A 12303-nucleotide genomic window follows, 5' to 3' on the forward strand; every position below is an offset into this window, starting at 1 on the left:
AGGTTGGTTGTGCTTCCAATAAGGATTAATTATTTCTTAGTTGGGATCAAGTACAAACGACTGTTTTATTATTACAGAGATAAAGGAAATCCGTTTTAAAAATTGTAATTATTTGATCCAAATGGAGTCTATGGGAGATGGCCTTCCCATAATTCCGAGTTTCCTGGATAACAGGTTTCTGGATGAGTGGCGTAACTTGAGTGTGCCGGGCCCCCCTGCACAAAAATCTATAGAGGGGTCCAATGCACTCCGATCCCCATGCTCCCACCCATGTCCCATCCTGCCTCCGCCCCACCCGCCAATGTCCCATCCCAACTCCACCCACTCCCTCCCTCCTGACTTACTTCTCCTTCCTCGCCGGTATGAGAGAGCAGCTGGGGAGGAGGGTTTTTTTTTTTATTAGCTATAGAAGAAGCAGATCCCATAATCTGGGCCTCCCTGTGACTGCAGGGTCTGCTTCATCTATAGTTACGCCACTGTTCTGGATAACAGTCTGTAGTTGTTTTCTGATCATCACCCACCCTAGGGTGTCTATTTTTTCTAGAAAAAACACCTTCCCTCCTGTATTTGCATGCTATTGCCCTATTAATAACATTAATCAAGCAGGTTAGGTTAGTTCTGTCCCAGGAGTCCTTCTTTTTTAGAAGGTTTTGTCAGGTCCAGACTGAGATCAAAACTAGGCCCTGGCATTTCAAGTACACAGAGGCCCAAACAAACCCCACCACAGTCCCAATAAATAGTGACTGTCTAAGGCATCTTGCATCAGCCCATCTGGCACGTGCCAGGATTTACAGATTTCCTGGTTCTGGTGGTGACTGCACTGGGAACAGTGTCGGACTGGGACACCAGGGGCCCACCCAAAAACCTTAGACCAGGGGCCCACTGTCAGTAATATTATTCTTCCTCTCCTCACTCAACCTCTATTCTCCTAGTCTCTTTTCTTTACATACTATAATATATTATTCCATCTATTTAGCCTTTTTTCTCATAGAAATAGGGAATGACCATGAAATAGGCCAAATGTTTAGCAGCATGAGGGCCCACTGACACCTGGGCCCACCGGGAGTTTTCCTGGGGCCAGTCCGACACTGACTGGGAAAGACCCAACATGTGTCTATTTTAGAAGAATCATTGGCATGCCCTCTTATTGCTGAGATCAACAGCACATTGATCAATGTCGGACTGTTTCTCATAAACTGGAAGCAACACAATACCCCATAGGTCTCCTTTGCCTTCTGTGTGAACCTCCTGAAAGGGCTACTAACAAACACAGCAGAGAAAGCTTGCCAAATTGGCCAGTGTGCCTGGGCTGGTATGTAGGTTTTTCACTTGGATATCGACTTGGCCAATATCAGTAAGGAGTTGTATGCTCTTCCAGTGCCTGGGGGAGTTTTAGATTTGCCACATTTGGTGGTATTTTAAATAGGGATGCACCGAATCCACTTTTTTGGATTCGGCTGAACCCCCGAATCCTTCACGAAAGATTTGGCTGAATACCGAACCGAATTCGAACCAAAGTTTTCCCCTTCGAAAAGGAAGGGGAAAACATTTTTTACTTCCTTGTTTTCTGACAAAGTCAAGCAATTTCCCTCCCCGCCCCTAATTTGCATATGCAGAAAAAGGCAGAATCCTGGCCGAATCCTGGACCGAATCCTGGATTCAGTGCATCCCTAATTTTAAATATGGTAGTGATGTTAATGTGTAGGTGACAAGATTAGAAGTTGTGTTGTTAGGCAAGGATTGAAGAACAATCCAGTGAGTACTCGCACACCCTGGCCCTCCCAACGATAGAGATCCCTGGTGCACAGCAAAATGAGGAAACGGCAACCTCACGATCCAATGGCAGCAAGAATTCACCGGCACACAGGTAATGCAAGCAGGTTATACCTTGCTAAGTGTTTATTGCAGCATGCAACGTTTCGGGGTTGCCCCCTTTATCAAGCATGCTTGATAAAGGGGCAACCCCGAAACGTTGCATGCTGCAATAAACACTTAGCAAGGTATAACCTGCTTGCATTACCTGTGTGACGGTGAATTCTTGCTGCCGTTAGGCAAGGATTGGCCAGATTGTGGGGTCCCAGCAGCAGAGTTCCAGAAATATGAAACCTGGACAGGCTCTATTAAATCACAAAATGGACTGTCTTGTTGAAACCTGAATAGATGACAACTTCAGTGGGTTTCTTCTGGGTTAATCAACTTTCCTCCAATTGGGTTTGGACTGAGATTCAAAATAGACCCTGGAATTTCAAATATACACAGGCCCAAATAGCCCCTCGATCTGCCCATTACAGCGACTGTCTATGGCAGTGGTCCCAAAATAGATTGGGGAGCCCTGGTCTATGGCATCTTACAGCAGCCTGTCTGGAATTTGCCAGAATTCTCAAACTGCCAGTCCGTCTGGCTGCAATACTGAAAAAGGGATGTTAATATTATAAGCCCCTTAAGGGCAGGAACTCATTACCCTTCTTATGGTAAGGTGCTGTATTTATGCTGTATCCTTGGCAGCACCTTACCCAGTGTCGGACTGGACCTTTGGGGTCCCACCGGGTTCCATTCCTCCGGGCCCCCACGGCATGCGTGTCACGCATTTGCACATGTGTGAACGGCGCCACATGTGCGTTTGCATGAACACCGCTGCGCATGCTCAACACCCCACTGGCCCACAACGGGGACTGTGTCTGGGCCGGTGGGGGCCCACAGGGCCCAGTCCGACGCTGCGCGGTGGCAACTGGGGGCCAGAAGGAAGTTTAGGAAGCAGCGTTAATAGCACCACCAGGTTTTTTCCCGGTGTCCCGCTGGCCCAGTCCGACCCTGAACTTACCCCTCTTCTTCTCTGCTAGACAATGCGTGCCACATATATATACACTAGTTTCAAGAAAAAGATAATAATAATCAGGAATATATGGCAGTGGTTCTTAAACTGTGGATTAGGACCAATGGCAGGTTTGGAGCAGTGACAGGCAGGTCTACCTGAAGGTCAGGTATGGTGAGATTTGGGGTAAATGCTAGACACACGTGAAAGTCTAGCTTGAATGTCAATTAGGGTAGCAGGTAAATACTTATCTACTGCCCTATGTAATCCTGTCACTGTGGCTACATGATCTTTTCCCAAAATCTGTAACATTTTAACCTTGCGATAATGGAGGCTTTGACCATAGGTTGAAACTCCAAGGTCACATGGACTGGCAATGTCCAACAACCACTGTTATAAGAGGACAGAATTTACTAGAAGAACCACTGCCATTGGACCTTTTCATCAAGGAAAGTGATCATCTACTGTATGCTATATTTTCACTATTTCTCCTTGCATAAGGGAATGCATTTCATCCTCACCACATGCAGTGATGCTAGTAAATAAAAGAACATTTTTAATCTGTGGTCCTGAGCACAAAATGCCTATTTAGTTTATGTTGACATGCTGTTGAAGAGACAGCTTCCCCCTTTGTATAATGAGCTGCTCCTTATCTCAAAGCCTAAGAAGTATTGCAGCCGGGGGAAGAGAGGGGTTTGTTTATACAGATGCATCTCAATGGACTGATTTTGCTGGTATGAACAGGAAGAAGAATGTTTACCTTTTGCTTTGTTTAGTGCAATAAAGTAAAAAAAAAACCTTAGATATTTCTAAATTAAAACAAAGTGGGGAATAATGCTCCTTAATGCTGTCACTTTAACTTCCAATGTCATTATGTATGCTTTATACTGTCTAACCCTTTTGATTGTGGTATGCCCTATGTACTGTTCATACTGTATGTTGGAAGTGGGGAGCAGTTAGGAGTCCTCTAAGGGACCAAGTTCCAGCGAAAGGTTCTAGAAGCTGTCAAGAGTGGTCAACTTGGTCATAACGTCTTGTAGTTGGGGTTTATTGTAGCCGTTGCTTATTTTAATTTTTTTTTTAAACTGGGGTCCATTCCACTTTCCAGTCAGCAGGACCCAGTTAAGCAGAGGGCTTAACTTGGTGGGAGAAGGCACTGAAAACAAGTCATATTTCTAATGGGAGCTCTGTGCATGTGGCAGTTGGGTTGCACTTTGATTCTAGTGTGCGAATGGGGCACATAGAATATTGGATATTGTGCAGCAGGCCTCCCCTGCTAGCCCTGCTCTGTGTTCCAAAACTGAGCACAAAGATTACTGTATATTCAAAACACCAAGCTTTCCAAGTATGAGCCCCTTTTTATTGCTCCCCCTATGCAACAGCAAAATATTCTAAAATGTTTTTTTTGGTAGGGATGAGGGCACTGCCCAGCCTACTGCCATTTATCACCCCCAGTTACCTTTGTGTTAGACAACATGGATATAAAGTGCTACTGTTGTCATCCTGCTTTCTGGTCCCTACCATACTCCATTCATACCCACACTAATAGACAGTCGGTTAGTTAACTCTTTATTATTCAGCCGATGTTCATAATTCTAATTTAAAATCAGTACAATAGTTGGACTGTAGAATAAAAACAGACACAGGCGGTGCCTCCTTGTACAGAATAAACAAGACATCCTATGTTTTTCAGACTGAAGGGGGTCCATTGCATTTCTTATGGAGTATTTCACAGGGAGGTTCTTGGCACCAAAAGAACCGTCTGCTCAGTCCCCACCAATGCGTTAGTTAGTGTGCTCATTTGCACTCCCTGTTTTGTACATAGGGCTGATCTCACTCCACCTCTTGGATTGGGAATTGACCATCTCCAGAAACTCGCTGGCCCTATGCATGAAAACCTTGATGAGAGTCAGTACATCACCCTCTGCATAGTGACAGTCAATGGGTTCTTTCCCAAATGAGCGCCGATAGATCTCTGAAAGAGAGTGGAACCCCTTGGCAAACTTTTGGTTTCTACCGTCTTGCTTGTCAAGCTGCCGAAAAGCTTTGAGGGAATCTAGACAGAACAAGGAACTAGGCAGTTCCTCATTCTGCTGCTGGAACTCTGCTTTGAGCAAGGGGTAGTCATAGAAAAACCCATTGTGAGCAACCAGGCAGACAGGCTGAGCTTGACGATTCAGAAACTCCTTAACAAGCTGAACCAGGTTCAGGTCAAAGCACGGCTTCTCGCAGTTGGTCAGTTTTTCATTACTGAGCCCTGTGATGTCACTAGCTACCTTTGTGATGGGCTTTGCTGGATCCACGCACAGGCAAAGCTTGTCCAGCACACGGGGTAGTTGCACTTCTGATTCAACAGTTTCTGGATCCTCCAGTGAAGAGACATGGACGGCCACCAGGCAAAGCTCTGTTATCTTTGGAAGGTCGTGATTTATGCCGGTGGCTTCCAGGTCAAGGAACACAAAGCTTCTGCATGGAGAGGACATACTGCTAATCTGTAATGTAAGAATTGTGTTGTGAGAACAAAGTCATACCTAGGTCTACATTAAAGGGCATTATTAGGACAGTAGATGTATCTAAGCAAAACCTAACTGGCTCAGAGGCCAGAGAGGGGTTGCGGCTGGAGGGCATCTAAGGCAGGAGCCCCAGTCAGGGTGGGCAGGGGCATAACTACAGAGAAAGCAGACGCTGTGTCTGTAAGGGGGCCAGGAGTTATAGGGGCCCATGAGACCCACATCATTCTCAATTTCAACATCTATTAGTAAACCAGGACAACCTCTGGATATGTTGGGTGCCCTAAAATGAATTTGCTGTGGGTCCCAGTAACATCTAGTTACACCGCTGCAGGTGGGGTCCCCCAGTCCGACTCTGCTAGGGGCTAAAGACATAGGGCAGCTCAGGCTATAAATACATATACATCCAACTATTTAGATTTCTTTTTTTTTCCCGTTCTACTAAACCTGGCATGAAAATTCAAGGGCAGCAATTTCTGTGTGTACAGTTCCTTCATCCTGTGCTTATTCCCATTAATTTCTATGAATGGAAGCTGCCATAATGCTTGCCTATGCAGAAGCTTTCTCTTAATGGTTTGCTCTGTGCTACTGATGTGTAGAGAGAATGGCTTGGCTGAGCAAAGCACTTTGGCAGTCACATGTAAAGAAGGAATGGTCTAGACATAGAGATACTTTTCACTCATATGACTCATTCTGAAACCTAGGGTTATAATCTATGAGTTTCCTTGAATGCTTCATTAAGTTCCACTTTTAGAGAAGAGGAGTGTTCTAGTTTTTATTCCCTATATGCACGTGATTTGCTCTACTAAACGGGATCCTCTTGACCTCCTGTAGAGATTGGTTTATATGATATACAATATATCTATCCTTCTATCAGTGCTTTATAAACACCCATTAATAATAATAATAATAATAATATAATAATAATAATAATCATTTGTAAGACAAACACAGCAGAATACTAATTAAATGGGTGTTTCTCTGAATGGCAGGTGTTCAGCTCACCCAAGCTAAATATAAGTTAAATTATAACCCTCAGTTGCTTCCCTACCTGGGCACAATAATTCAACCCGTTAATGGAAATCTGCCTCTTTATATGGTGCCATGTTCCTCCCATGGGGTACAGGTATGAGACCCGTTATCCAGAATGCTAGGGACCTGAGGTTTTCTGCATAAGGGGTCTTTCAATAATCTCAATCTTCAATCTACTAAAAAATAATTTAAACAATAAACAGACCCAATGGGATTATTTTGCCTCCAGTAAGTATTAATTATATCTTAGTTTGGATCAAGTACAAGCTACTGTTTTACTATTACAGAGAAAAAGGAAATCAATTTGAAACTTTGAATTATTTGATTAAAATGGAGTCTATAGGCTTTCCATAATTCAGAGGTTTGTGGATAACAGGTTCCCTTACCTGTACTAACTATTGGCTTCAAAACCCAGGACTCAAGGCTCGGGAGACACTGCTTGGATCTTTAAAAAATAAACTCCTTAATCCCCAGGTTCTGGTTGTTAGCTACATAGTATATATGGGAAGCTGGCAGTTTCTGACAGGCATTTGGAATCAAGCAAAGGAATAAGTACACATGGACAGACACTCCATCAGAGAGTATAAATCACTTACCTGCAGGATGATGGCTATTCAGGAGTGTCAGTGATTGCACAGTGATCTCCCTTCATGTCACAGACAGCTTTATTGTCTCTTCTCCGCCCACAGAGGCTTGTAGAAAGGCGGGCCACTGGCATTATATCTTTGTTTCACTTGCTCTTTAATGAACAAGGAAGTGACTTTCCAGGAAATAAATGGCCCTGCCAAACACACTCTGGTCCTCAGTGCTGCTCTAAGCATTGAAATTCTAGTTCTAATCTGACGTGTGCTAAGGTGCCACCAGAAAGTATATTTTGGAATTGCACCTTTAATTGACTTGCAAGTGCAATTGCCGAGAATATAAAGCAGTTGCCCCGTGCTAGTGATTGTAATGTCAGCACATAGCTTCCCCCGCAGGGTTGCCACCAGTTCTATGGTAAAATAGCGGGGGTGATGTATGGGGGCAGGGCAGTGGGACATGTCTTGGTGGACTGGGGGAAACTGCTGGGGATAGGGTTGAATCAGGGGTGTAAACGGTGGGGAAAGTAACAACGGGTAGTAGGGGTGATGTATGGGTCAGAGTGGAGATATAAATGGGGTTGTGATTGTGTGGCATGGCTTGGTGGACTGAGGAAAACTGATGGGGATTGTGTTTAATCAGGGGTGTAAACATTTGGGAAAGTAAAAACGGGTGGTAGGGGTGATGTATGGGTCAGGGTGGTGATATTATTGGGGTTGGGATTGTGGGACATGACTTGGGGGACTGGGGGCAACTGGTGGGAATTGGGTTGAATCAAAGGTGTAAACGGTTGGGAAAGTAACAACGGGTAGTTGGGGTGATGTATGTGTCAGGACGGTGATATACATGGGTTGGGATTGTGAGACATGACTTGGGGGACTGGGGGAAACTGGTGGGAATTGGGTTGAGTCAGGGGTGTAAACGTTTGGTAAAGTAACAACGGGTAGTAGGGGTGATGTATGGGTCAGGGTGGTGATATAAATGTGGTTGGGATTGTGTTACATGACTTGGTGGACTGAGGGAAACTGATGTGGATTGTGTTTAATCAGAGGTGTAAACATTTGGGAAAGTAATAACAAGTATTAGGGGTGATGTTTGGGGTCAGGGTGGTGATATAAATGGGTTTGGGATTGTGGGGCATGACTTGGGTTGGATCAGGGGTGTAAATTGTTGGAAAACAGGGTTGCCTACATATACAAGTAGCGATTTTGACTTTGCTGCCTAATAAGCTGGGGATTGTGTGGCTTTGGGAGGTCGTTTTGATAGACACTCCTGCAACCCCACTGAACTATAGTCAATCTGCTCTAAAATAATAACAGTAATTCCCATTGGGACAAGCAGTCAGAACAAGGAATTTCAGCTTAAAAGTACATCGGTACATGAATCTTCTACTATAGGAAGCTATTTGTAGCCCCTTAGTTAAGTTTCATCTGAGCAGACTCAGATCTGTAAGAAGCCCAATAAGGCCTGGGCCATGGGTAGCCTGTTGCATAGGACAGCAGAACACCCAATACTTTGGTAGACCATATACTTTGATGGACCACGCATATGGTTGTTATTGAACATAAGGCAGCTACACTGGTGACTGGCCCAGTCTGGCCTGACCAAGGGTCATAGGAAAGTAAAATCCTAGCCTCGTGATGAGCTGTTCCTGCAGAAAAAACCCTGTCTTTGGTTAAACAAGAACAAGTACTTAAGCCTTTCCAAATTAGTCAAATCTTTATAATCTTTTGCTGTTCAACCAACATTTGTTTATTCCATAAGAACAAATTGCCTTACATCTGGCACTGGAAGGTTCCCTATGGGAAGCTGGTCTTCACATACGTGCTTTTCATTTCATTGATGATCAGAGGAGAAAGAAGTCCATGTGGCTCGCCCAGCAGGAAATAGAGGAATATACAGTATTTGTTATGAAACTGGTTACATTGATCTGTTCTCCGAGATGCTATGTTCCAAGCTTTCATCATTTAGGTTGGCACAAACAAGAACTCAAGCAGTTACCACACCCAAAATTGTAATATTTCTGGGAACTGCCCATAGAAAGAATGTGATCTAGTAATAAATGAACAGAAACTATGACTAAACACATGATACCTGACTGTGAGTTAGGTAGCCTCTTGGGGTCCATGTTACTTGGCAGTATTAGTTGGAGTTTATAAAGTTCAATGCAATCATCTAGCAGTAGGTAGCAGTTTTATCGATAGAGAATAGAGAATAAGTGGCAAAACCTGCCTTATGCACTACCTAGTTTCATCAAACTCAAAAGGCTGAGCTAATTCTGCTTTATAATAATAAACTTTTGTAGGCACCCATGGGGTTAAAGGCCTCTATCGCTTTATTTCCCTACAGTTCCTCATTTCCCTAAAAGCTGAGCAAAAGTCCATGTATCTAGTTATACTTATTGACATATGTTCACTTAGGTGATTATTTATAACCAAAAACCCAGAAAATGTGTGTGGTTTTTTTTCCAAATCACTTTTATTTTAACATTTCAGTAAAACAGGTAGAGTCATCAGTTGTACAGTCTTGATATGATGGTACATAAGTTTAAGATGACCATTCGGGTTACAACTTTAACATTGCAATTTGGGGGTAGGGGGAACTTTAGTACATAAAAACAGAAGAACAACAAAAAAAAACTACAATAAAGAAAGAAAAGGAATGAAGACTACCAGTACATTTCTTTCTATGGTAGAGCCATTTACTGTTTGGATTTGCAATAATTCTGCCACGGACACTATATTCCAATATGTTTATCCATTTGGTCTGTTAATAAAGCATTTAAATACAATACATTTTGTGTATTGTCTGGCCAGGGTCTGGCCACACGGGCAGATTCGGGGAGATTAGTCGCCAAGCAACAAATCTCCTCTTCTTCGTGGCAAATAATCTCCCTGATCTTCCTTCCACCAGCTAAAATGTAAATCGCCTGGGGGCAGGCACACAGAACATTTCGTTTTCCGAAGTCGACCGTAATTGTCTCACGAGGAAACTTTGGGCGACTTCGGAATTAGTATATGCCTCAACACATCCAAATGATACATTCTGATTCTATACTAGGTTTTTGAACATCCAAAAGGGAGAATTCTTGTTGGGGGAGTGAGGCAACACAGTTCTTACTAACAACATGACACAATAGGGCTGAGGCATCCACAAATCTATCTCAGCATATATTTCATATTCATTATGTTCTATCAAACCCCACAAATGACCATGTTATAGGCATCCCAACTGTAGGCTAGGGAGGTGTCCAAGGGCTTATTTAAGGCTGGAGTCCCCAACCTTTTTTAACTATGAGCAACATTGTAGAGAGTGGGGGAGCAACACAGGCGTGAAAAAACTGTTCTCGAGTGTACCAAATAAGGGCTGTGATTGGCTGTTTGGTAGCACCCTACAGGCTCTGTTTGGCAGTACATGATTTTTATACACCAAAACTTGCCTCCAAGCCAGGAATTCGAAAATAATTACTTGCTTTCCGGCCACTAGGAGAAACATCCAAGTGGTTGGGAGTCTATGAGAGATGACCTTTCTGTAATTCGGAGCTCTCTGGATAATGGGTTTCCGGATAATGGATCCCACACCTGTATTAAATATGCAACTCTCTCTGGCCACCACCAGCCATTAAGTTGCCAACACAGTCAGTATCCCATGTATTTGAATGCTTTACACAATTTTAATTGGATCATTTGGGAAAATGCAGTAGGTGAGGACGGCACAGGGCCATTAACCAAAGTACCAATGAGTCTTCACTGGTCCTACATCTGATCCAATCACTGCCTGGAGACCAAATCATGGCACGATTAAATATCCCATCCTTTTTGGACCATATCATAATTCACTACTTATTTGTCTCATCCGGTAAAAGCACGCTCTGCTGCATGACTATGCCAAACACTGGGTTTGGATGCCATACATTGTTGCCTACAGTAAGTCACCACTCTGCACCCAGTAATAAGTGTAGCACCCATTCACCTCTTCTCCTCTATAGCCTATCCTTTCAGGTACAAACATACTGTAGCTGAATGAAATGGAAACTTAACAAATCTGGAAAAGCCTGGGTATCACATTCCATGCAAATAAATATTTGGGGAAAAGTCTGTTAGGGTATCTGATAACCACTTTTAATACCTGTTGCCCCAAATGACTCTTTATCTGCTCACAGAATACAAACCAGTGACATATGGCCCTTATACTCTGTGCCTGCACAAGTGACCAAGTGGTGATGTTTCCAGGTCTGATGTTCTCCTCTGGCATCACTCGGTCAGACTGAGATTTAGAAATAATTAAGATATGAAAGCCATTTATTTGAATCTTAAACTTAAATTTTAATGTAAACCTCAAAAAAGCCACAGAGCTCCAATAAATGAAGGGGGCCCCAAGCAGGAGTCTTACGGGGGCTCTAAATGGAAAGTTGCCTATAAATCCACAATGATAGGGTGGGCAGCAACAGGGATACCAACCCAGCCTCTTTGAATTAAAACCATGGAAAACATTCCTATCAATTGGGAAAACTCCTACCGACTAGTACAAAAACTGGGTAATGTAAACTACTGAATATGTTTTTTTGCTGCCAGAGGATCACTGGTCAGGCCCACAAACTACTCTGGGGTAGGGTAGAGGGGTCCACAGATGTGGGTTGCATGTTGACCTGTGTATCCACAGTAACCGTTAGGGCTCTGGGGCACCAAAGCTGTTTTGATCACAGCAAAAATAAAATACCAGGCAATTGCCCCATTTTGCTGCACACTAACCTCAATGAGAAGATCCATGGGTAGATCTGGATGTGGGATTGTCATGGAAAATAGTGCTGGTGAGAAAGTACCAATGTGTGCCATATCCCTTTCTCTGTGTCTGATTAAACTGCCTATGAACTGGCTGAAATCATCCTTTCCCAACAAGGCAAATAAACTCAGCAACCTTTTTGCAAAGAGAGTTATTATGGTCATATCTGTTCTGCCTCAGGGAAAAACTAAACTACATGTCTCAGCATTCTAATTTCACCATATATAGTCTGTGTATTTAGGAGCTTTTGAACTACATCTCCCATTATCTTACCCACAGTCAAGAGGTTCCATCCAACTATAATTGTAATTGGTATAGAAGTATCCATCATTCCATCACTCTATAAATATGCTAGGGATGCACCGAATCCAGGATTCGGTTCGGGATTCGGCCAGGATTCGGCCTTTTTCAGCAGGATTCGGATTCGGCCGAATCCTTCTGCCCGGCCGAACCGAATCCGAATCCTAATTTGCATATGCAAATTAGGCGAAGGGAGGGAAATTGCGTGACTTTTTGTCAGAAAACAAGGAAGTAAAAAATGTTTTCCCCTTCCCACCCCTAATTTGCATATGCAAATTAGGGTTCGGA

The 12303-nt window shown here is 43.4% G+C and overlaps 1 protein-coding gene across 2 annotated transcripts in view; it reads right to left on the reverse strand.

Moving 5' to 3' along the window:
- Positions 1–4368: 4368 nt before the first annotated feature.
- LOC108706216 (three prime repair exonuclease 2) overlaps positions 4369–12303 on the reverse strand; it is a 200435-nt gene continuing 192500 nt past the window's right edge. The window contains exons 1-2 of one of the 2 annotated variants that reach the window (XM_041573231.1): positions 6951–8399; positions 4369–5304 (exon numbers count right to left, since the gene is read on the reverse strand). In XM_041573231.1, the coding sequence (XP_041429165.1) occupies positions 4597–5295 (699 nt within the window). In that variant the 5' untranslated portion in view covers positions 5296–5304; positions 6951–8399 and the 3' untranslated portion in view covers positions 4369–4596. Of the gene's footprint in view, positions 5305–6950; positions 8400–12303 lie in introns of those variants that run through there. The other variant, XM_041573230.1, reaches the window with a different exon arrangement.

The sequence above is a fragment of the Xenopus laevis genome, chromosome 8L (genome assembly GCF_017654675.1).
Source record: "Xenopus laevis strain J_2021 chromosome 8L, Xenopus_laevis_v10.1, whole genome shotgun sequence".
NCBI lineage: Eukaryota > Metazoa > Chordata > Amphibia > Anura > Pipidae > Xenopus > Xenopus laevis.